Source organism: Nerophis lumbriciformis, linkage group LG12 (assembly GCF_033978685.3).
Source record: "Nerophis lumbriciformis linkage group LG12, RoL_Nlum_v2.1, whole genome shotgun sequence".
NCBI lineage: Eukaryota > Metazoa > Chordata > Actinopteri > Syngnathiformes > Syngnathidae > Nerophis > Nerophis lumbriciformis.
Window position 1 is genome coordinate 37,052,250 of NC_084559.2, and position 27,658 is coordinate 37,079,907.

Genomic DNA, 27,658 nt, shown 5'->3' on the forward strand with positions numbered 1-27,658 from the left:
TTACTAGCATTGTAACATTTAGTGGAGGGCTGTCCAACAAATTTTTTCTTGAGGCCACATTTATAGAAAACTAAGGACCATGGGGCAGTAATTCTTCCTTCACTATTATTCTTATTTCGAGAACCAGCATCCTCTGCAGCGGACACTTGTTTTTGGTTTATTTATTTTATCAGTTACAAATACCTGAAGAAAATTAATTACAAGTGGAAGCTGGCCTTTAGGAGGTTGAAATGTCAATGCAAAGATCCTCCAAGATAGGGTTGTATGGTATACCGGTATTAGTATAGTACCGCGATACTAATGAATCATATTCGGTACTATACCGCCTCTGAAAAGTATCGGTTTCTTACAAGTATCATCCCTGCAGGACGAGGAATAGCTAAACATGCTTCACTACACACCATAGCTCACTGGCGTCAAAATGTAAACAAACGCCATTGGTGGATCTACACTGTAATGATACCAAGTACAGTAGCGTATATAATCGATACTACTATTATTACGTCGATATTTTTTGGCATCACAACATCTTCTTTATTTATTTTTTAATTTTATGTTTATAATTCAGGAAATATGTCTCTGGACAAATGAGGACTTTGAATATGACCAATGTATGATCCTGTAACTACTTATTATTGGATTGATACCCAAATTTGAGGTATCATCCAAAACTAATGTAAAGTATCAAACAACAGAAGAATAAGTGAATATTTTAACAGAAGTGTAGATAGAACATGTTAAAAGAGAAAGTAAGCAGATATTAACAGTAAATGAACAAGTAAATTAATAATTAATTTTCTACCACTTGTCCTTAATAACTTTGATAAAATAGTAGAATGGAAAATGTCACATTATGTTACGGCATATGTCAGCAGCTAAATTAGGAGCCTTTGTTTGCTTACTTACTACTAAAAGACAAGTTGTCTCGTATGTTCACTATTTTATTGAAGGACAAACTTGCAATAAGAAACATATGTTTATTGTATCGTACGAGTTTTTGTTAAAATAAAGCCAATAATGCCATTTTTTTGTGGTCCCCTTTATTTAGAAAAGTACCGAAAATAATCGAAATAATTTTGGTACCAGTACCAAAAATGTTTGTCTCCTCAGTTTTGAACTGAACTTGTGTCATTCCCGGGCCGGATTTGGCCTCCAGGTAGCCAGTTAAATAGTCCTGATTAATAGTATGGTCAACTTAACATACGTTTGTATATGTTTTTTGTACTGTTGTGCTTTGTCATCCAGCGCGTTTGCTACCCAAATATGACACGAGATATGTCCATTTCCAAGGATAGGATGGACATTTTACAAGTGTAAGAGAAACACACTTTGTCATACTAGACAGAACTTGACCTTGACCCGCTTGTACCACATCAACAATTCCAAGAAAGCTGCAGGAATATTGGCACTAAAAGTGTCTGCGGTGGAATTATGGTAGGTCTACAAACCTGTTTGCGTGTTGAGACATGCGTCCGAGCCGCATGGTGGCCTCGTGATTGGCATGCAGGCCGCACAGTCGGGACATCTGGGTTTGAATCTCCATTTGACATCTCTGTGTGGAGTTTGCATGTTCTCAAAAAATATGAATGTTAGGTTGATTGAAGATTCTAAATCTTCCACAGTGAGAGTACGAATGGTTGTTCGTCTATACTTGCCTTTCGATTGGCTGGTTACCTGTCTAAGATTTACACCGCATCTTGCCTGAAGCCAGCCAGGATAGGCTCCTGCATACCCATAGAAAATGGATGGACTTGATAATATATTCATTGATTTGTTCATACATCCTTGGCCAATAAAGCTGATTCTGATTCTGATATAGAGTTCGGTAGAGTTCGGAAGATGACAACGGAGTGACTTCAACCAGCAGAAGCAGTGTTGATTCATTATCAAGTTATTTTGTTACCTTAAAGAAGAACACTATGAACATATCTAAGACCTATACAGCACATATATGTATACCTTCTGTATGCTCTGGTTAGCATAAATCTACTGGAAACAGGTGCATAGGACATTCAGAGCGAGATACTCCTATTCCAGGTTAGCAACCTGCTGGAAAGTAAATATTTGAGATTTTACTCAGTCTAACCGAGTTTGGACACAGTTAAAACATGAGTTCTAACCCTGAGAAAACATTACATTCAATTAATTGATCGATACATTTCCGAGCACAGCAAATGAATTGATTTTTTGTAAAAATATGGCAATCTTTTCTGCAATACTAGTTATCGTGTCTATTTTAACAACACAGTGACGTAGACGCCAAAAAGAGAAATTTCAGTGAAAGTGCCTTTACACTTTCTACTCGCTATCTAAAGCACAGCATTTTTTTATAGTTAGAGACTCTGCTTTCAATCCTTTGCTTGATTTGTGGAATTTTGCTTTATTGATTTTTTTATGATTTTGCACAAGAAATGACAATGCACGTGTCGATACTATAAGTGATTTGTGTGCGATAGAGCGGGTGAACAGATGCCAACAGGAGGATTCAGGATTGACTTTGAAGGTTGTTGTGCAGCTCGCCATTCTTAAGAGAAAGCTCTGTTTTTTTTTTAATTGGACTGTCCTTCTGTCATTACTGCAGGGTCATCGTCCCTGCACACCAGATGTTACAGTAACTAATGAGTAGCTTGGCTCCCTTTTATGAGGTTAAAGTTGAACCCTTCATCTCCATCATCTTGCTCAGGCTTTTCCTGTAGCCACACCCCTTTTTGAAGCACAAAGGGTCAACTTTAATTTGCTCCTGCAAGCTTCTTTATGTACGGGCACACGTGCATGTTTCGGTATGTCGATGAGGGAGTGCAGCTTGTAAAAAAAATAAAAATTAAGAAGGCAAGGTACATCATATAGCTTATTGGATGGTGTTCAAACGTGTCCAACTAGGCTAACTGCTCATTTAGTTTTCCCCCTCCATTTCCACTTAGTTCGCCCTGTCTTTAAACAGGGATGATGGGCAACTCACCTCTCGCTTGACGTCAAAGTACTTATCACCTCCAAGGCTTAGTTAGACATTCGTAATCAAGTAAAAGTTCTCACAAGGGGAACAAAATGTATATTAAGGGTCTCAAATGAATGTGTTAATTGTGATTGATTAATTCATTATTTACATCCCTATTGAGTGCATTTTAATAATTGCATTAATCTATTTTTAAATCCTAACGTTACTGTCTCTTTTTATGTGAGTTCCCAATATGATATATGCGGCATGAAGATAATATTCAGCCACGCCAAAAAAAGTTCTCACTTTGTCACGGCACTTGGGTAGGCGAAGCGGCTTTAAAAAGTGCCAATAAAATAAAGTATATCAAACAAATAGTGTAAAATGTTCATTATAAACTTAAAAACGTGTCAGATGTATATGGTTTGTATAAGTTTAAATGCTGTCTTGCTTTTAGTATAGACCAAAGGTGTCAAATTCGTTTTTTGAGGGCCACAACACCGTTATGGCTACCCTTAGAGGACCACTTGTAACATTAATCCATCTATTTTCTATCGCTTGTCTCTTACAGTGCTATATATGCATATATATATATATTTATATATATATATATATATATATATATATATATATATATATATATATATATATATATATATATATATATATATATATATATATATATATTTAAATGTGTGTATATATATATATGTATATATATATATATATATATATATATATATATATATATATATATATATATATATATATATATATATATATATACATATATGTATATATATATATATATATATATATATATATATATATATATATATATATATATATATATATATATATATATATATATATATATATATATATATATATATATATATCAGTGACGTGCGGTGAGGTTGATGGCTGGTGAGGCACTGACTTCATCACAGTCAGATTTACAAACATATGAACCCTAAAGAGTATCTTATTCACCATTTGATTGGCAGCAGTTAACGGGTTATGTTTAAAAGCTCATACCAGCATTCTTCCCTGCTTGGCACTCAGCATCAAGGGTTGGAATTGGGGGTTAAATCACCAAAAATGATTCCCAGGCGTGGCGCCACTGCTGCCCACTGCTCCCCTCACCTCCCAGGGGGTGATCAAGGGGATGGGTCAAATGCAGACGACAAATTTCATTACACCTAGTGTGTGTGTGACAATCATTGGTACTTTAACTTAACTTTAACTTTACACATACAAACTGTAGCACACAAAAAAGCACATTTAATAAAAAAAACTGTATTATGGTCTTACCTTTACTTAAAAATTAAGTCCATGCGCCGCAACTAAAGCCCTCACTTAAACTTTCCACGTACAAGATTGAATCTATTTAAAAAAGTGTAACCAAGGGTTTATAAATGTCGCCTATACTGTATGAAACTACAAAATAACAAACACGGAGGCTCCAGTTTACACGAGGACCACTTTAGTTACCTTCTTTCAAAAACCTCCGCAACGTGACATCACTTCCGCTCTTAGCGCCTTCAAAATAAGAGCTCAAGGCATATACTGTATAACAGTGCATAACAGGAACTTAACATCACAAAGAGGAAAGCCCATGAAAATAGGTTACAAAAGTTATTTAATAAAAAACCAAAAAGTGCAAAAACAATCATGTTCGTATTGTAGGAGTTGTGAATTAGATACACCTGCAGGTGTACCTAATGTTGTGTCCCTGCAGTCATTCACAACTCCTCCAACACAAACATGATTGTTTTTGCACTTTTTGGCTTCTTATGAAATAATTTTAAAAAATAGATTCAATCTTGCACGTGGAAAGTTTAAGTGTGGGCTTTAGTTGATATAACAATTCTACGGCGGGGGTGCAGGAGGCGAGCCTCAGCCAGTGCGTCTTTTGCAGCCGTTTTATGATCGCTCAGCACAAGAAATACGTTACACACATACAGTTGTTGACAAAATACACTGTACATTATATACCTCAGCTAACTAAACTATGGAAATGTATAATATAGTTCATATAGCAATACAGTCTCACTGCACAGCAGACCAGCAGTTAGCCGAGTCCGGAATCCATGTTGCGGCACTGAGTGACGTGCCTCAACTGGCTGCTGATCACCGCACCGTCTCTTCTCAGTATTTAAAGTTAAAGTTAAAGTACCAATGATTGTCACACACACACTAGGTGTGGTGAAATTTGTCCTCTGCATTTGACCCATCCCCTTTGATCACCCCCTGGGAGGTGAGGGATGCAGTGGGCAGCAGCTGTGCCGCGCCCGGGAATCATTTGAACGGCAAATGTGAAAATTCAGCGATTTTGAATACAAATAATCTAAAACTGGTGAAGTTACATGGAAAATAACTTTATAGTATAATCACTGGATACATATAACAATTTAATTTTTTTTTTTTCTTTTTACATTTTTTTTCTTTCCATGATGGCAAGTGAGGCCCCGCCTCACCTGCCTCTCGTGACTGCACGTCACTGATATATATATATATATATATATATATATATATATATATATATGTATATATATATATATATATATATATATATATATATATATATATATATATATATATATATATACATATATACATATATATATATATGTATATATATATATATATATATATATATATATATATATATATATATATATATATATATATATATATTTAAATATATATATATATATAATGTGTATATATATATATGTATATATATATATATATATATATATATATATATATATATATATATATATATATATATATATATATATATATATATATGTATATATATATATATATATATTTAAATGTGTAATAGCCTCATGATGTTATTACAAAATTGCCTCTGCATTTAAAGTAAAAAAAAAAAGTTAAAGTACCAATGATTGTCACACACACACTAGGTGTGGTGAGATTAACCTCTGCATTTGACCCATCACCCTCCCCCTGGGAGGTGAAGGGAGCAGTGAGCAGCAGCGGCGGCCACGCCTGGGAATACTTTTTTGGTGATTCAACCCCCAATTCCAACCCTTGATGCTGAGTTCCAAGCAGGGAGGTAATGGGTCCCATTTGTATAGTCTTTGGTATGACTCGGCCGGGGTTTGACCTCACGACCTACAGATCTCAGGGCGGACACTCTAACCACTAGGCCACTGAGCAGGTGATTATTATTTGATTATTATATCCATTTTTTATGTACAAATTGATGGATAACTTGTTTTAAAACATTTTTTTCCATATAGCCCATCTCTACTGGATGTTCAGGGTTTCTCCCAGATTGCCAATATACCTGTGGCGATGGGGTCTTGATCAATAAAACGTCCCCAAATAATAATTTGCGTAATCTGGGTTGATGATTAGGGATTAGTGACATTTCCTTTTCTAAAAACGCAACAAATCTAGCATTTTTTCTGGTGTTGTTGGTTTAAATGTATTCTTATCATGTATACAGTATCTATTCGATACATAGCATGTTTTACATATTTTCTTCCGTCACACATGTCCAAAATCGAGTAGGAAGAAACAAGTCTTATCTAATCCTCCCCCTTTTTCTCTTCATAGCTATTACTAACACATACTTCCTGATCTCAATTTATACTCAATTTACACCAATGTGTTTTATATTCACCAGTTCTTCTCATAAGTAGTTAAATCAGTTATCATTCGCTTAATGAGATGGATAACATTTCATTTTCAATAAATTCATGGCGTTTATCATAATTGTGGTTCTTTGTACTTTGTAAACACTTATTTGAACAACATCTTAAACTGGATCATATTAGTACATTGTTTGATTTCTTTACTTGATCCATTGGATAATTTATTTCCACATACTGATATACTAAAGGTCTTAAGTGTTGTACTTGCATCCAGATGTTATTTTTCTCCTTTTTTGTTTAGAAGAATTGTTGTACATTCTTGGGTAGCAGGTTATAGTTTGCCTTGTGAACATTTTAGCTGTTTGCAAACGCACCAAATCATTGAATTTCAATGTTTTTGATTTCATAAATAAAGTGTTTGTATGTTCTCTATATCCAACATTATGTATTCTGACTAATCTTTTTTGTAACACAATTAGTGTATGAAGTTTAATTTTGTTATTGTTTCCCCATATTTCTGTCAATTAGCTCAGATATGGTAACACTAGCGAGCAGTAGAGAATATGAAGTGATTTTTGTTCTAGAATATATTTTTCTTCATTCATTATAAAAATATTTCTTTCCACATTATGTTGTATATTTTTGTATGAGATTTCCAGTTAATTATATCATCTGTCATTACGGCCAAAAATGTGATTTCTTTTACTCTTTCAATGTCTACTCCGTCTATTTGTATGTGTTTGACTTTCTCTTCTTCTGTTACCGAATAGCATTATTTTAGTTTTACTGAGATTCAAAGATAGTCTCTTTTTGTCAAACCATCTTTTTAATCTGTTAATTTCTTCTGTTATCTTTTGTATTGGCTTCTGTGTGTTCTCTCCTGAACAAAAAGCAGTCGTGTCATCAGCAAATAAACTAACTTTAAGCCATTTGTAACTTCACAAATGTCATTCATATAGAAATTAAACAATTTTGGACTCATTATTGGTCCCTGGGGTACAACACAAGATATCTCTAGATCTGTTGATATATTTTTTCACAGAGCTTCACATATTGCTTCCGGTTGGTTAAGTAGCCTCTTATCCAGTTTAAGACCAGGCCTCTGATGCCATATCGTTCCAATTTTGTAATTAAGATATTATGATTGTGTCAAATGCTTTCGTTAGATCCATAAAAACTGCTGCTGCACACTGTTTACTATTTATTATGTTGATAATTTTCTCTATTATTTCGATTAATGGTGTTGAAATGTTAGCTTTGTATCCATATTGGTTGTCTGTGAGTGTTCCACTTTTGACCAATCTGTTGTGTTATAATTTTTCAATGATTTTAGAAAACTGTGGCAGTAAGGAACAGGTCTATAGTTTGCATCACTAGTCAATTGCTGGTATTCCGACACGTGACTTCTTCCCGTAAGTCAAAACCAGTGGTGGTCACACAGCAAGCATCGCGCCAACTATCTGGTTACAAAAAAGGCTTAAATCTTCCTGCAAAAAGCAGATACGAGCAAAAAATCAAACTATGCAACGAAATAGATCCCTATACTTTATCAAAAAACGGTTTGTTGAGTGATATCCAGGATTATGTCGGTCGCGTTCCCTGACATATCGAACTATTGTGCTTCAGATGCCATTCTGCACAACAAAACAGATAGGAACTTGGAAAAGCATGGAGGTCTACAACTTCTTTGTGTGTCGCTGGGTCAAGGACATTTGTTTTATGACTATTCCAGATAAATATTCATCGTTTTTGCTCGAGTAAGGTTGCATTTCATGATCTAACCTTGCATCTAAGCTGCCATGTTTGTTGCTGTTGCACGCGCCGTTTACAAGTAGCGTGTTTTTCTCAGTTTTTATCAAAATATAACTGTATGTCAACATTGTGTATGTGCTGAAAGCTTCATTTATGATAGCTGCCTTTGGTAAATACTCTTTTAGGTTTTTCCCATATTTTCTTTCTTTTATTTAGACATGCCGAGTTGGTGCTTTTGGAAACACTCGTAGCAAACATGTGTTTAAGAAATATAAATAATATCAGGATAATACTTAAATGGGAAATAATAACTGTTAAAAGTATATCAAACCAACCTTTAACAAAATGATCACTACAAACTCATGCATTATTCGACTCTGCTCCCTTGGACTAGCATGTGAGCTGCATGCTTTTCTTGTCGTCGTTTCCACAAATCTTGCAATTTTCCGCCATTTTTGATAACCTCTCGAGGAACTGTGAAGAAAAGTTTATCCTTTCCGCAATTTGAACGGTTCGTATAGCCAAAAACAACACAAGCATAGAGCATTTTTTCTTCGAGAAAGGCCAAATGGCGCCCAGTACCGATTGAAAACAGAACTAGCTTGACCACCACCAGTATTCATTGGGCGGGATGTGAGCCGGGCGTGACGTCAGTAACATCCCAGCAATAGTGCACAAATAATAGGCTTTATATATCCATTCATACAATTTATTACTTAAATTTGTTTTCACGTTAAAACAAACCCACTCATTTTTAAGGCATGGCGGCTATTATTTTGCCGTGGCGGGCCACCACTATCAATCACATGTCGTGAAAACCCTGATGGTTTTTTTATCACTTTATTTTGTAATGATTAACAATGTTATTTATTATGTCATTTTGTGTTGCTCAGAAAAAGTTACTTACCATTTTTTGATGTGTTAACTTCATCACTTTATATTACGGCTGTAACGTGATTATAAAATTAATCAAGAAGGTTTAGCTGTTGTCGAGAAGTCGCTTAAAACATTTTGATTTGATAGGACACTGGGAATGTTCTTGTTTACACTTTTATTTGTTTAGGTAGATAATTACAGCTAATTAACCCTAACGGTACTGGATAAAAAATACTTTTTGCACTGAATGTCATGTTTACAAGACATATTGTACTTTAAATCTGTTGATTTATTTTTCACTGTGATTATGTACATTGTGGAATTAAGTCAAACCATTAGTTACCCAGTAATTTATGTGTATTTAGTTACAATTGAATTTGGTATTATAGGTTTTAAAACTGAGTTAAAATCCAGTCGCCGACTCAACGTCAAACTCAAACGTCTACAGCATACCATAAGCGATAATGCTTTGACTAGTCGACTAATCGAAAAAATAATAGCAGACTAGTTGATTATTTATTATTTCAGCCATACAATGTTTTGGTTATATGTCTGTCTTTTGATCTGCCACAATAATGTAATGAATTTAAATGAAAATACCTCAACTTGCAGGCTTTTTTCAGCATTTTTTAGGTGAGATTAACATATAGTTAATTGGAAATAATTAATTACAGTTCATGGTTAATTAATCTACATTATTTTAATTGATTGATAGCCATAATATATATACAATGCAATATATAATGATGAACTAAATAATAGTTAAACAATTTATTAAATGGCTCTCATTGCAATTCTTATAACTGACAGTAGGCTGTTTCTGGCATTGCAGTCACAACAGCTGATGCTGCTCAGTGAGTTGAAACATTAGCTTGAGGGCACAGTGACATTGCAAAAGGAGTGTGCACAACACTCAATCACTTCAACCACAAAATAATTAGACAGTAATGTGAAGTAATGTTAGCTTCACATGTTGCGGTCTGAGCTGTCCCGGAGTGTTTTTTTCCCTTCTACAAACCCCGTTTCCATATGAGTTGGGAAATTGTGTTAGATGTAAATATAAACGGAATACAATGATTTGCAAATCATTTTCAACCCATATTCAGTTGAATATGCTACAAAGACAACATATTTGATGTTCAAACTGATACATTTTTTTTTTTTTTGCAAATAGTCATTAACTTTAGAATTTGATGCCAGCAACACGTGACAAAGAAGTTGGGAAAGGTGGCAATAAATACTGATAAAGTTGAGGAATGCTCATCAAACACTTATTTGGAACATCCCACAGGTGAACAGGCAAATTGGGAACAGGTGGGTGCCATGATTGGGTATAAAAGTAGATTGCATGAAATGCTCAGTCATTCACAAACAAGGAGGGGGCGAGGGTCACCACTTTGTCAACAAATGCGTGAGCAAATTGTTGAACAGTTTTGGAAAAACCTTTCTCAACCAGCTATTGCAAGGAATTTAGGGATTTCACCATCTACGGTCCGTAATATCATCAAAGGGTTCAGAGAATCTGGAGAAATCACTGCACGTAAGCAGCTAAGCCCGTGACCTTCGATCCCTCAGGCCGTACCATCAACAAGCGACATCAGTGTGTAAAGGATATCACCACATGGGCTAAGAAACACTTCAGAAACCCACTGTCAGTAACTACAGTTGGTCGCTACATCTGTAAGTGCAAGTTAAAACTTCTTTGCAAGGCGAAAACCGTTTATCAACAACACCCAGAAACGCCGTCGGCTTCGCTGGGCCTGAGCTCATCTAAGATGGACTGATACAAAGTGGAAAAGTGTTCTGTGGTCTGACGAGTCCACATTTCAAATTGTTTTTGGAAACTGTGGACGTCGTGTCCTCCGGACCAAAGAGGAAAAGAACCATCCGGATTGTTATAGGCGCAAAGTTTAAAAGCCAGCATCTGTGATGGTATGGGGGTGTATTAGTGCCCAAGACATGGGTAACTTACACATCTGTGAAGGCGCCATTAATGCTGAAAGGTACATACAGGTTTTGAAGCAACATATGTTGCCATCAAAGCAACATTACCATGGACGCCCCTGCTTATTTCAGCAAGACAATGCCAAGCCTTGTGTTACATCAACGTGGCTTCATAGTAAAAGAGTGCGGGTACTAGACTGGCCTGCCTGTAGTCCAGACCTGTCTCCCATTGAAAATGTGTGGCACATTATGAAGCACTAAAATACCACAACGGAGACCCCCGGACTGTTGAACAACTTAAGCTGTACATCAAGCAAGAATGGGAAATAATTCCACCTGAGAAGCTTAAAAAATGTCTCCTCAGTTCCTAAACGTTTACTGAGTGTTGTTAAAAGAAAAGGCCATGTAACACAGTGGTGAACATGCCCTTTCCCAACTACTTTGGCACGTGTTGCAGCCATGAAATTCTAAGTTAATTATTATTTGAAAAAATATAAAAGTTTATGGGTTTGAACATCAAATATCTTGTCTTTGTAGTGCATTCAATTGAATATGGGTTGAAAAGGATTTACAAATCATTGTATTCCGTTTATATTTACATCTAACACAATTTCCCAACTCATATGGAAACAAGGTTTGTATATAATTAGCTGCAACAAAAGATAATGGCTGTTTTTGCCCTAATTTCTAGCATTTCCGTCACTTTCATCTGACAAGGCGTTTCTTATGTCTTTTAACTACCAACACCATCTCATGCGTCTGCAGAACCATGTGTACTTCTTCATAATAAAAATGGTCAATTTCTCTTTCAAGGTTTGAAGTTGTTAAAAAAAAGGAACAAGATCTAATCTGGTTGTGAATGTCTTGACTACACCAATTTTTTGGAATAAAATATATCTGAATAAAATAATTATTAAGGCCTCACTTATTACAGCATGTAATTACTCTGCTGGTGGTCACAGAGGCCACATTGTAACACAAAAGCTTGCCAAAACCTGATTATCTCCATGAGGTTCCATGAACTCATTGAGACCCCATTGAGACACCCCATGAAGCTTTTATTTTTAAATCCGAGAAGTAAAACAGTGGAGGATTTTGATACCACTGAAAGATGAATGCAATCTTGCAACACACAATTGGTATGCTTGAACAGCGATTGTACATACTGATTTTGAAAATCATATTAATTTGATTTTGTTTGTGTGTCAATTGACTGCAGGTGAAAGGCATGAGTGGCACAATCCAACGGATCATTATGCCCACAAACCCAGGCACCCCTTATTTTCTGTGTGTGGACTTTGCCGTGGATCTTGGTGCTGGGTTCGTGCTAACTCTTTCTGATGGCAGCTCTGCTTGGATTGGAGAAGGTAAAACGAGCCATCTAGAACTATTGTTTTTCAGTCTGCATCTTCTAATCTGACACACCAGCTACAGTATGTCCCCATCAAGTGGGGAGGTTGAATGTACTCCTCATGCTTGTCCTGGTATTCAGGTTTTTTCTAAAAGTCCAAAAATATGCATGTTATTTTGTAGCCGCTGAAATGCACGTAACTACAGTTTTAACTCCCTGGGGCGTACATAATTTATTATCAGTTAAGTAGTGCCAGGATGAAAAAGTCCTCAAGGAGTTAAGAGTATGGGCTTTTTGATACAATACATTGAGTATTTGCCAATAACAATATCGCACCGATATCAGCAGAAATCATTATTATCATGATCATTATTATATACACGTTTATTATTTTGTATTGTGGAATGTTACCCCGGATTTCCACTGAATGCGAAACGGCACACGCACTGCGGCCGACTCCTTCCGTCAATGTGTCCGTTTCCACCGACATGCCGTTGACGTTCCGCGTTCCAGCGCTTAATATATGCAGAGCTTCTATGTTTGCCGGACGTCGCAACAAATCCAGTTCAATTCAGCTAAAATATGCTTATGTTGGACCGGAAGTCATGTACAAACACAAAATAAATGGTCTGGTTTACTTCCAAAATATATTACTACGTTTTAAAGGCAGATCGTATTTTACACTTTGAAATGTCCCAATGGGCTGCGACGGACATGAAGTCAACTTGTCAAAGGTTTTCAGACGTAATTTCAACTTGTTGACATAAATGGATGGGGACATGCTGATTCTGGTGGTCCAAAATTAAAGAATATTATACAGGCATATCTCGGGCAGCTATATGGAGATATGGGGGTCTGTGTCAAATACCAGCGGATGCGGGGATCCAGAAAGCAGGGGAGTGGTTGTTGTGACGCTGGTGATGTCATCCCGCGGCCGTTTCGGATCCAGTGGAAATACGGTATTAGAAAGGGGGTTAGATCAAGTGAAATTAGTCAGAGAACAAAGGTAGGTATGAAAACACTAACGTATTTATTATCAACCGTCTGGAATTTAATTACGATATGATGTCATAATGAAGTGGTGTGGTAATTAATTTTTTGTCGACACTTTGTGGTCACAATAATTCATGCAAGTTTTTGCTCATCACGCAGTAGGTTGAACGATGCGGACACATTTGTTACTGGATAATTTCTAATAGACTTCTTCCTTTGAGACTTTGTATGTGTAAGTAATATGCAATTAGGATATTTTGATACTTATTTATATTGACAAATGTGCGGTTTTAGACTGCAATATTGTTCAATGATGACACCTATCACGTATGTCTAGCTTGTGGGTTATTGTGTGCTTATCTGTTGGGTATCTGCTTCTCCTGTGAGGCTACAGCAGGGGTGGGCAATTAATTTTTACCGGGGGCCGCATGAGCAACCTGAGCACTGCTGGAGGGCCACACCGACAATATTTCAATTAAATTTTGCTCAAATTATGGACGCTACAATTGGTGTCAGAAGTGGGATGAAATGCCTCCCAGTTCGCCTTGCCATCAAACCTGGGAGTCTTCATTGAGGGCGGAATTCCCCCATGCCAAGCAGCGTGCGCTGCACCTGTCGACGCTGCCTCTCTCCTTCCTCCCTCTCTTTCTCTCTTTGCGGCGAACTCCTCACGTCCGGGATTCACACAGACATCTGGAGTTGCTGCTGGCACCTTAAGTCCCCACTCAATGTCCTTCCCCTCCCGTTCAATCTTGACAAAGTCGCCAGGAAACACCGTGGCACGTACAGTACCTTCCGATGACGTAGCATGCTGAGCACACAAGCAGCGCAGTATGCTCACACAAGCAGCGGCAGTATGCGCAAAGTTTTACTTCTGACACCAATTGTAGCGTCCAGAAGAAGTGCACACCAAGTCTGACGCTCTTTTTACACTTTTATTGAGCAACCTATACTAACACAGCTCGACTTATCTCGTTCCTTCCACATGCACGTCTATCCTCACTCCTCATTTCCGCAATTCAAGAACACATTAACTTCAGCAGGTCGTTACACTATATTCTTTAAACACAGCAACCTGTGTACCACAAATTAAGCACACGGTTTTACCTTTAATTTCTGTAAAGAAATACTTGGCAGTCCATGTCTTATTGAAAACACGGCATTCGTCATCAACTTGTCTTTTTTTAGTGTCTCGGGGATAACCGGGCATCACTTGTCGCTGTGCACCTTCACTCACAGGTGACACACGGACATACGCCCATAAATAACACTTTTCAAAATAAAAAAAGCACAGTTGTATTGCACGCACAACATAGATGTTTTTTTAAATGTATTTTGTAATTTGTGATTGCCGCTTTTCACATTCACTCACAATCACACACTAGCATACGTCCACACGAAAGTAATACAAATAACGCTTTTCAAAACAAAAGCAGCACCGTTGTATTGCACTCTCGACATAGATACTTTTTAAAATGGATTTTGTAATTTATGATTGGCCTCACGCGGGCCAGACAGGAACGCACAAAGGGCCGGATGTGGCCCGTGGGCCGCAGAATGCCCAGGTCTGGGCTACAGTATGGGGTTCTTAACCTTTTTGACCTCGGGGCCCAACTTTTCCAATACAGAGGGGCCCGGGGCCCACTCGAATATTAACACTGAATTAGCCACCTTACTCTTGATTTTAATTGTATTAAATAATTATACCTAACATACTTACAGTTTAACAGGATAAACCTTGTCAAATGATATGAAAGCATGTGTTAATCACAAATATTATCATTAAGGATTAGGTCAGGCTGATTACAAAAATAAATACCAATCAAATATACTGCATGAACAGGGACTCATGAAAAATAAATTTAGATACAATTATGCAGTGCTAAAATAGATACATTCTAACTAAATTAAAAATAACAAATAATAATGTATATGTTTTTTCAATAAAACTCTCAATAAAATTAAAGTGCAGTTAAAAATACAGCTTCACCACTTTAGTCATACATTTTGCGCTTAAGAAACGTATCTATGACTTTAGCTCCAGACTTCTTCTGTTTGTTTGATATTGTCATTACTGACACAAGTGGTGGGAAAGTGTATTACAACTGAGTACTGCTGCGGCCTACACGGACCACAGTCCAACAATGGGTATGGTTAAGAAGCACTAGTCTACACTGTTTACATTTTGCAAGTGCCTTCACTAAAATACAAGAAATGACCAACGTATGTGCTTATTTGAGGACACTGCAGGGTTGGATGTCCAATTCTGAATTTTTTTTGTCAAATCCAATCTTTTTATGCAATCATTCACGTTACAAAAAAAATGTGATCTCAAATGTGAATGCAAACTGACCCACATGCGGACATGACAACATGACATTACAAGTTGCGTGGCTCAAATTCTAGTAGTAGTCTTGGCGCATTTGTGGCAATTTCAAGGATATTGTGCAATTAAAGTCCACATTTTCTGAACAGAATTATTGCGTGTAGAAAATTAAGCAGGAAGAGGGCAAGCATTTTTACTGTGGCAGTTTGCGGGACATTTGCCATAATGTCTGGTCCGAAGAACGTGTTAATGAGCAGTCTAAAGACACAGGAGTGGTGGAACGTTGACGTGAGTTCTTAAAACATACATTTTGCCTGTTTTCTACTCATTTGTTAACTATTTATTTTGCAACCGTCTATTTTGGCAAAGAATTATGACGCTTATCGCCTTGTGATGACGTTCTGGTCGGATTAATGCGACACAAGCTTTCACACTGCAGCGTCACACATTGTATATATCCAATGTATAGCCACATACGAAAAAGCCCTCGGTTGGATTTGAAAAATTTGGAATTGCAGTGTTCACACATTGACATAAAAAACATTTGATAAAGGTCACAAATGGCAAAAAAATATCTGAATTGACCTGCAGTGTGAACAAGGCCTTCGATGTTAACCGTATGTCCAGCTTTGCACAAATAAATCGATATCGGACATTGTAGGTGCCAGCCGATATCATCCAAATTTAATTTTTTTCTAATATATCGTTGTGGCTTGTGCAGCCCTTTGAGACACTCGTGATTTAGGGCTATATAAGGGCTATATAAATAAACTTTGATTGATTGATAATAATATCAGACCGATATTTAATATCAATATCAGATCGGGACACCCCAAGTTAAGAGTGTGTACATGTGTTTTTTTTTTCTGATATCTGACCAATATTCAATATTAATTTCGGATTGGTATGTTTTTAGTCAAAAGTGTATACACATTTTTTGATTCATACTTTTTTTTCTTATTCTGCTCAAATCTCTCATTCAACTTCAGTCCTAAATAAAAATACCAATTATGTATTGTTTTGTTTTTTAAAATAAATTGTGTCTTTTATTTTATTTTTAAAAGTGCTACTGGGGTAAAGATCAGGCCTGAATATACATTAGTATAGCAAAAAAGCAAATGTCATGCTTTGTTTTATCATTTGCTTTGTCAGATTTCAAACCCAATGGCAATTAAATATCACTGGACAAACAAGTCCCCATTGACCACCATTATGACTCAAATTTACAGAATATAAGAATGCATTGTCTAACACACCTGTTGCGGACCCCATCGTATAATGTTGCTACTCTTCAACGAAGGGGACACACATACAGCTGTTTTTTCCATAATCCATTCACTTCTGTGTTGCAGTTTACAGGTGTATAAAATAGATTAACCAGCATAAGGCACCTTGTTGTATGTGCACCCATGTTGAGTGTGTACACCCACTTTCTGTGAAAGGACACCTGGAACATAGGTGCTCCTTAGTTTTCTATTGCTGTCCATCTGCAGCGTTGACAGGATTGGATGGGGCTGTGACAGATCTGTGTGGGCTCCTCACTATCCATGTGTCTGCGTTTGATGTGTTAATTGGGACCCTCGGCTCTCTTGTGAGCAGCTGTGCAACAGCTGATGACATTCCCGTCCACTTCCCTGCATGCTTCCCTTTAAATCGACCAAGTACATAATTCATGTTTACAATTTTGCTCTGCAGCCAACTATCAGCCCTTTGCTCCCCGTCTAGTTTGTCTTCTGTGCATGACTTAGACAATCTTGCAAACACGCAAAACATTTGTTCTTTGTTTTCAGTTTCAGAAGACGAGGTGACAGGCGGGGCCAATGACATGGAGGTCCCGAGAGAGCAATATGTTGAGGATCTTTTTCAAGCACTGACAGGAAGTGGACAAGGGCAAGGATTGGGGAGGGGTGCAGGTGATGCGGACGTCTATTCTTTCCAGCTCACTCCAGATTGCAGTCAACTCTCATACCACAGAGTCTATGACGGCGTTCCGGTAGGTAAACATGGTATGTGATATGAGTACATAGCACTGAGATCATAAACACACATAGTGGCACAGACCCCGACTCACATGTATTTCATTTAAATCCAGAATTTTTAATAAGTGCAATTCTTTCCTCGATTGCCTGAAGGTGGTACAGGCAGCCACATGTGGTCAATTTTAAGATATTTCTGATAATAATAATTATCTGGAAATTGTTTTGGAAGCTTCCCAACAAAAAGTCTGCAAAATAGCTCAATAATGTTGTATCGCAAGTTAGTCCATGAACCTTATTCCTAATTTGGAACTACCAAGTGTACACCGATGGTTTACAAAGCACACATAGGGCTTGATCTACTGAGCTCCAAATACCATGCAGTAAACAGCGTGTGCAAACTATAAAATTGTGTGTACTATTAATGAATTTGTTGTGTGTGATCTACTAAGACTGCATGTGCAATCGATAACAAGTGCAAAAGTGATGCATACTTCCTTATTTAAATTAGTTTTTTTGCGTGCACTATGTGTTTTTCACTATTGAGACACTCATTTACTGCACATTTGGTGTTTTACTACGTTTCGAAACATGCAGCGGCCCATAATGTACCACTTTTATGGGCATTTTAGAAGCAGTCCTGCAGGGCTTCTCTAACACAACCCATGTTTTTAGCACGCTAAAGGTGCGAGCGAGCGTTGAAATGTTTCAGACGCAAGAAAATGAATATTTGAAGATGTTTTTTTCAAAAACGAACATCATGAAAAGAAAAAAACAAAAACGCCAGCAAACACCAAAACGCAACAATTGAATTGGTTTTAATCAGCCCCTTAAGTTATCCAGCAGCTATAAAATTAGAAAATTATATATCTAATATTTATTTATTTTTGACTGTCCGTATATGTTTGTCAGGTATATCTCGGACGGACGGAGCTGCATTGCGGTTGTCTCCTCTCTCACAGCTATTCCTGCACAACTGCCAGTTTGCACACACATTTTAGACATGTTAAATATAAACGCAGAACAGTTTTAATCTTGAAAAATCACACTGTGAGTGCTAAATAATTGAATTAGCATTTTCTCCTCTCAGTATTGTTAGCATTCTGATGATCAGCATCCATCCATTTTCTACCGCTTGTCCTGTTCGGGGTAGCGGGGGTGCTGGAGCCTATCTCAGCTGCATTCGGGCGGTAGGCAGGGTACACCCTGGACTAGTCCCCACCTCATCACAGGGCCAACACAGATAGACAGACAACATTCACACTTACATTAACACACTAGGGCCAATATTCTGCATATTTATAGAGACAGCAAGCTAAATGGATTTTGCTACTTAAGAGAGAAAATCTTCTGCATACGAGTTTAGTAGATCAGCTTTACGTGTGCTATCAAGTTTGCACATGTTTTAATACACACAAACTCTGAGTAGATCAGGCCCTTAGTGTTTTTAATAGTTTTGTCATAAATGACGTGTTAACTTGTGATTAATCACAAAAAATATTGCATTAATCATGTACATACAGAAAGCAGATTAATCATGCAATTTATTTTGAAGGTGTATGCTCCTTGAGCGTAACCGTGTATAGGTACTTGAAAAGCGGCGTGGGTTAGTACAAAGATGAGTAAGAAAACCCCGGCTGGTGTGCTCATTGGCATATTTCCTTTCAAAGTACGTCCTGAATGGAATTTAGATACAACTGTGCCTTTGAATGGCTGCCTGTCTCTCTCTGTTGGCCTCGCGACCCTGAGACCCCGTTGGAAAATAGATGGATGGATGGGTGTTACCAGGTTTTGGACAAATAAATGAGTTTAAAAAAAAAAAAATCCACATTCTGACAATAAAGTTGGATTTGTGTCAAAATATTGGGCCCTTTTGTAAGTTAATTTAAATTTTGCTAGCAAGTAATAACCTATGATTAATAATGATGAATAAAAAAAATAAAAAATGTGGTTAATCTGATAAAAAATAATCTTTAAACAACACTATTGTCTAAAAAACATCATTAGTTTGTCTTTAAATTCCTCAGCATCATGTGCTGCAACTCCATCCAGCGTTGTTCCCCAGGGAGAAATGCATGCATACATCCAAATGGAAAGGAAGTCATTTTACAGGGGGCCGTTAAGAAGATAAGGTTTATAGTCTACGCATTATTGCAGACGTAGAAAAGCCCACTTGCCTCCAGGTGGCCATGGACAAAAGCCACAAGATCAAAATCATTCCGTTTGTTGCCAGGAGATTGTGCTCTAGTGGGTGCAGCTTGTAAATGTTTTGGCAAACAGGGTTTACTGACTAAACTTTGGTGAACATATTTTAGCTGTGGTTGTACCAAATGAGAGCAGTGAGCTTTCCACACGTTGGGCTGTATTGCTTCTTCCACAGTTCACAGTAAGTGGCTGCTTTGATTGAGTACAGGTCACTGAGCTCTCAGTGGATCTTGGTGTTATTATTCCCAAATGTTGGAGGGTGCTTTTGCCTCCAGGGTGCAGGGCTGCGTTGACGTCCACAGAGGAAACCAGAGGGAAAAAGCCAGGGAGTTAGGAACACTGTATAGGACCACAAAACCGAGATTTATGGACAGGAACGTCCTAATCTCCTAAATGTTATACACTGGCTGATTAGAGCCACCTCCTGGCTTTCTCTGAGTGTGTGGGCCGTGTATAAAAAAAAATGCCTGGGAAAGTGTGGGCCAGTGCACGTACGCATCTGTGACCAGAAAGAGAGTTATTCATTGTATATTCAAAGAAAGTACATTTAAATGTTCATTCATTTGATTTGATGAGCATTGAGTGAAGGTATTTACTTTCATTTATTGTTATTGTTACACAACAGCTCCTTTATTTGTTTATACAGAGTTTAAAAAAAACTATTCAAAATTACAATACCAATTGGGCATCAATCAAAGAAGTGACTTAAACACAATAAATGGGCAAAACAAAACTAAAAACAAAAAGTTATTTAGACAAAATACCTTTGAGTAAAATGTTTGGCTCCAGTATACATTTGAATAGTACAGTTATTTTTTAAATAAGGCTGTAAATGGGTCACACTGATTGTGTTCAAAGCAATGCTAAATTACCAGTTAGCTCTATGGGATTTTGAATGGAAATGGTTGCAATATCAAAAAAGGGCATTCACACGTGGCCTTTTTGGATGGCGGTTCATTGCGTTTCTCAAACATTGTACAAACCTTGTTTCTATATGCTTTGGGAAATTGTGTTAGATGTAAATATAAATGGAATGCAATGATTTGCAAATCCTTTTCAACCCATATTCAATTGAATGCACTACAAAGAAAAGATATTTGATGTACAAACTCATAAACTTTATTTATTTTTTTGCAAATAATAATTAACTTAGAATTTCATGGCTGCAACACGTGCCAAAGTAGTTGGGAAAGGGCATGATCACCACTGTGTTACATGGCCTTTCCTTTTAACAACACTCAGTAAACGTTTGGGAACTGAGGAGACACATTTTTTAAGCTACTCAGGTGGAATTCTTTCTCATTCTTGCTTGATGTACAGCTTAAGTTGTTCAACAGTCCAGTGGTCTCTGTTGTGGTATTTTAGGCTCCATAATGCGCCACACATTTTCAATGGGAGACAGGTCTGGACTACAGGCAGGCCAGTCTAGTACCCGCGCTCTTTTACTATGAAGCCACGTTGATGTAACACGTGGCTTGGCATTGTCTTTGAATGGACAAGGACCCTGTCGAGAGTATAGAGCTGGTCCACAGTTGTGAAGTGAAGTGAATTATATGAATATAGCGCTTTTCTCTAGTGACTCAAAGCGCTTTACATAGTGAAACCTAATATCTAAGTTACATTTAAACCAGTGTGGGTGGCACTGGGAGCAGGTGGGTAAAGTGTCTTGCCCAAGGACACAACGGCAGTGAATAGGATGGCGGAAGCGGGGATCGAACCTGGAACCCTCAAGTTGCTGGCACGGCCGCTCTACCAACCGAGCTATACCGCCCCAAAGTTCTGGTCAGTTCCACGACCAGGATGAAAACCACACTGTTCCTCCTGAATCCAAGGTTCGACTATCATATGTTCGACTAACATATGTTGCTCCAAAACCTGTATGTACCTTTCAGCATTAATGGCGCCTTCACAGATGTGTAACTTACCCATGTCTTGGGCACTAATACATCCCCATACCATCACAGATGCTGGCTTTTCAACTTTGCGCCTATAACAATCCGGATGGTTCTTTTCCTCTTTGGTCCGGAGGACACGACGTCCACAGTTTCCAAAAACAATTTGAAATGTGTACTCGTCAGACCACAGAACACTTTTCCACTTTGTATCAGTCCATCTTAGATGAGCTCAGGCCCAGCGAAGCCGACTGCGTTTCTGGGTGTTGTTGTTAAACGGTTTTCGCCTTGCATAGGAGAGTTTTAACTTGCACTTACAGATGTAGCGACCAACTGTAGTTACTGACAGTGGGTTTCTGAAGTGTTCCTGAGCCCATGGGGTTATATCCTTTACACACTGATGTTGATGCAGTACAGCCTGAGGGATCGAAGGTCACAGGCTTAGCTGCTTACGTGCAGTGATTTCTCCAGATTCTCTGAACCCTTTGATGATATTACGGACCGTAGATGGTGAAATCCCTAAATTCCTTGCAATAGCTGGTTGAGAAAGGTTTTTCTTAAACTGTTCAACAATTTGCTCACGCATTTGTTGACAAAGTTGTGACCCTCGCCCCATCCTTGTTTGTGAATGACTGAGCATTTCATGGAATATACTTTTATACCCAATCATGGCACCCACCTGTTCCCAATTTGCCTGTTCACCTGTGGGATGTTCCAAATAAGTGTTTGATGAGCATTCCTCAATTGTATCAGTATTTATTGCCACCTTTCCCAACTTCTTTGTTACATGTTGCTGTCATCAAATTCTAAAGTTAATGATTATTTACAAAAAAAATTTTTTTTATCAGTTTGAACATCTTATATGTTGTCTTTGTAGCATATTCAACTGAATTTGGGTTGAAAATGATTTGCAAATCATTGTATTCCGTTTATATTTACATCTAACACAATTTCCCAACTCATATGGAAACGGGGTTTGTATGTTTGACACAGTTTTTGCACTATTTTTAATCTGTTTTTATGTCTGTCTAGTAGGGTTGTTCGGTATACTGGTACTAATAAAGTACCGCAATACTAATTGATTGAAATAAGTACTATACTGCCTTTGAAAAGTACCGGTACCGTTCTTTCATCTAAGTGACTACAGAGCCGAGGCGCATGATGTTGAGTGTGTCAAAACGCACAAAGTGCATACAAGCAATAACATCGTGGAGAGGAAGAAAGGCAAAAAACAACAATTCTACTGGTTAATAAAGAGTGTGCTGAAGCGCAATATGGAAGTAGTTGGGCTTCAAAACCAACGGTAAAGGTGACACTTTAAACAAGGAAGCGCTGCGCTTCAAGTGTTGCTTTAAAACACGCCTCGCCAAATGTGGCGATTAGTATTACCACCTTTGCTTCAAAGTTAGGTAAACATTTAAATAATGAACATTCAGATCTGCACAGGGAGTTATAAAGAGTGTCAGGTAATAATGTAGTTGTTACACCTGTCCTGCTGTTCGCTCTGGTGCAGACCGTAGTAGAGGAGCGCAGGGTAGACGTTCCCTTCAGTTCACTTTACCCCGCAATGGGTCAGCTAAGATCCGCTTTCCGGTCAGAATTTGAAGCCGCCGATTTGTGACAATCTGGTTGTTTTTTATTAGTTTTGCAGGACACAACCGGACCCATTCATCACTTTACTGCGCAGTGCGCACGCTTCTCTCTCTCTTTACCCGCCCACTCACTAACTCACGTCACTTAGCCAACACGTTGACATTTGCACAAACACATACTGTAAGCTACTCTCATAAGTTAACATCTTCTCTGTTGTACATATGTGGATACATAACATGTAGATACATAACATGAAGATAAACACACAGCTGCTTGGTTTGATGCCCAATATTAGCGGAGTTAAGACCGCCCGTCTACCTTCAACTAGTGCAAGTAAAATGACTGAATTTGGTAACAAATGTCTACAATTTGTGTTTTATCTTTTAACAAAAGTGTTTTACCTGCTACATGGCTTATCTGGGTACATTTATCCATAGTTCTGTTTTTAGTACTTACTTATAATTGTAGTTTTCTTAAAGCACATGCCAGGAGTGGCAACCATAAATCATGAAGCATTTATTATAATGTATTATTATAATAAGCATTTTTATTTTAATGTAATCTAATCCTTGATTATGGCAGACTATATGTAATATGGAAAATTGTAAATTGGTCTTCGAGTGCAACAAGACAAACACAATGTGTTTAATGCCCTTTAATTTATATTTTAACCTTCTAAAATTGTTATTTGAGTGCAATAGGAAACATATGTTTATTATATTGCCATATTTTCTGTAAAAATAAAGCTAAAATTGACACTTTTTCGTAGTTCCCTTCATTTGGAAAAGTATCGCAAAGTATCGATATACGTTTTGGTACCGGTACCAAATTATTGGTATCTGGACAACCCTACTGTCTAGCCCTTTTGCTAACTGTGGTTGTTTTAACTGTGCTATATGAATGAATACATTGAATTGAAATTAAAATTGACCCAAAGCGATCACAGCCGCAGACAGTTGGACATTACAAACTCCCAACACTACACATAACTGCCGGTCACGACAATATTAAATCAATATGGTCCCACGCTGAAACAAGCTAGCATGTCCTATTGGCTGATAACTTCTAACATCCATCCATCCATCCATCCATCTTCTTCCGCTTATCCGAGGTCGGGTCGTGGGGGCAGCAGCTAAAGCAGGGAAGTCGGGACTTCCCTCTCACCAGCCACTTCGTCCAGCTCCTCCCGGGGGATCCCGAGGCGTTCTCAGGCCAGCCGGGAGAGATAGTCTTCCCAACGTGTCCTGGGTCTTCCCTGTGGCCTCCTACCGGTTGGACATGCCCTAAACACCTCCCTAGGGAGGCGTTCGGGTGGCATCCTGACCAGATGCCCGAACCACCTCATCTGGCTCCTCTCGATGTGGAGGAGCAGCGGCTTTACTTTGAGCTCCCCCCGGATGACATAGCTTCTCACCCTATATCTAAGGGAGAGCCCCGCCACCCGGCGGTGGAAGCTCATTTCGGCCACTTGTACCCGTGATCTTGTCCTTCCGGTCATAACCCAAAGCTCATGACCATAGGTGAGGATGGAAACGTAGATCGACCGGTAAATTGAGAGCTTTGCCTTTCGGCTCAGCTCCTTCTTCACCACAACGGATCGATACAGCGTCCGCATTACTGAAGACGCCGCACCGATCTGCCTGTCGATCTCACGATCCACTCTTCCCTCACTTGTGAACAAGACTCCGAGGTACTTGAACGCCTCCACTTGGGGCAAGATCTCCTCCCCAACCCGGAGATGGCACTCCACCCTTTTACGGACAAGAACCATGGACTCGGACTTGGAGGTGCTGATTCCCATCCCAGTCGCTTGACACTCGGCTGCGAACCGATCTAGTGAGAGCTGAAGATCTTGGCCAGATGAAGCCATCAGGACCACATCATCTGCAAAAAGCAGAGACCTAATCCTGCAGCCACCAAACCAGATACCCTCATTGCCCTGACTGCGCCTAGAAATTATGTCCATAAAAGTTATAAACAGAATCGGTGACAAAGGGCAGCCTTGGCGGAGTCCAACCCTCACTGGAAACAGGTCCGACTTACTGCCAGCAATGCGGACCAAGCTCTGACACCTATCATACAGGGAGCGAACCGCCACAATCAGACAGTCCGTTACCCCATACTCTCTGAGCACTCCCCACAGGGCTTCCCGGGGTACACGGTCGAATGCCTTGTCCAAGTCCACAAAGCACACGTAGACTGGTTGGGCAAACTCCCAAGCACCCTCAAGGACCCTGCCGAGAGTATAGAGCTGGTCCACTGTTCCACGACCAGGATGAAAACCACACTGTTCCTCCTGAATCTGAGGTTCGACTATCCAGCGTAGCCTCCTCTCCAGTACACCTGAATAGACTTCTAAGATGTCTAACTTTTTTGTAATGTCACCCAAGTAGATCTATCTTCTTCCGCCGTCAGCAATTGTAGGCGCTATTGTTTGCAAACCACTACTCACTATTCGGCGTGTTGATTGGCTCTGATCAACAAATCATGGGACGAAAATATGCTGACGTTATTGTGCCTTCTAGCAGGCTCTGTGAAGCAAATCTGAAATATGATTGGTTAAAAAAACAATCCCATTTCTAATATAGCTTCCGTGACATCCGCCAGCACTCTGCAGGCTATATGTGTGGATCACATTAACATGGCAGGACAAAAAAGAAAACATCTGATTGGACAAAAAAATTTAGCATACATATACTAAAAGCAGTGCAGCCAAGAGACACGCAACAAAGTAAAGATGATAAACTGTTGGGAATAAATTAATACAATTTCATGAAACCAATACTAGAATTTAAGTTGTAAATGTAGGTCAATGCTTCTTGCTGGCCCTGACTGCCCACCACTGATAATGTGTATTTTTATTGTGTTTTTAGGCACACCGTCACCATCTTATAAAATCTGATAACATTTTCCCTTTGCATGGATACAAATTCAGATTGTCAGTCATTTTTAGTGTTCAGAATTAATTTAACAATATTCTTCATTCTTCGATATTATATTAATGGGTTGCTAATTCAACTATTGTTGTTGAACAATTGAAGGGTCTGGATTCAACTTTTATTTTCTTAATCACCCAATTCTTTGTCTCAGTTTGTCTTTGGATGAAATGTATTACAACTTACTTTATATGGTTATGTGCTTTTTAAGATGACCGTAAGTATGTCAACGTTACTTACTATAATCCCTACTGTAGTGTGTAGTAAGGGATGGGTACAGAATCCGGTACTTTTTTGGCACAAATTGAATCCCACCGATCCTACCCTGCACTGGAACTCGGAAATCTGATAATAAAACAAGATACAACAACTGGATAGCAATTATCATAGTCAGCTCATTTTTATATATTGCAATAAAAAATATATTTTATTATCAAAACAATTAATATTTATTTACACACACATAAGTACCGAAAAATGGTAACGTTGAGTACCGGTATCAATTCCCAGGTACAACGAACTGGTACTGTATCAGATCAAATGTGAATGGTACTATCCCAAGTTATATTTTCTCCACTCAGCTTTTTTGCATCAAGTGCAAACTACTACTCTTGCTTAACACCTGCTTCTTGCCTTCTCTTGTTCACCGCCCCCCAACATGCCAGAGGTTTAAAAGTGGGACATATTTTCCCAGCCAGATAATGTTAGGGTCAGGAATAGCAAAAAAATTAAACACGTTTCCTCTAGGAATAGAAGAAACGTGGATTGGCACAAAACAGGTGGTGAACTTGACCTACATTAATCTTTTATAAATATGACCCTAGAAGCTGTAATGATGAATGTAATGTAGGTGTTTGTGGTTAAATTGCTATTAAGCAGGTGTTTGACATTGCTGAGTCAGACATTATCTCCTCCTAATTGCCTATTTAAGGACCAATCTGTCATCGGGAGTGGAATGAATACTTCAACACAGACCTTCACCCATCCAGACTGTTTCTTTTTTTGCAAATCCTGTGTGTCTTTCAGGATTTTTGTGTGACTTAATTAGTTGACTTTGCTGGATTTTAGTGTCATTAGTGATGTTCAGATGTTTCCTTATAACATTTCTTACCTATGTAATGTAGCGTCGATATTAGGGAATTTACATATTTTATTAAAGCATTTCTTAAAATGCGGTTCATAGACCACTGGTGGTCCCAGAGAAACCCTCACTAGTTCATCTTACAAGAAAATATATTATATAT

The 27,658-nt window shown here is 38.2% G+C and overlaps 1 protein-coding gene across 2 annotated transcripts in view; it reads left to right on the forward strand.

The window, feature by feature from the left end:
• LOC133623341 (DNA repair protein XRCC4-like) overlaps window positions 1-27,658 on the forward strand; it is an 89,965-nt gene that overhangs the window by 4,792 nt on the left and 57,515 nt on the right. For both annotated transcript variants that reach the window (XM_061986555.1, XM_061986554.1), the window contains exons 2-3: window positions 12,362-12,509; window positions 17,603-17,805. In XM_061986555.1, coding sequence (XP_061842539.1) covers window positions 12,371-12,509; window positions 17,603-17,805 — 342 coding nt within the window. In that variant the 5' untranslated portion in view covers window positions 12,362-12,370. The remainder of the gene's footprint in view (window positions 1-12,361; window positions 12,510-17,602; window positions 17,806-27,658) is intronic.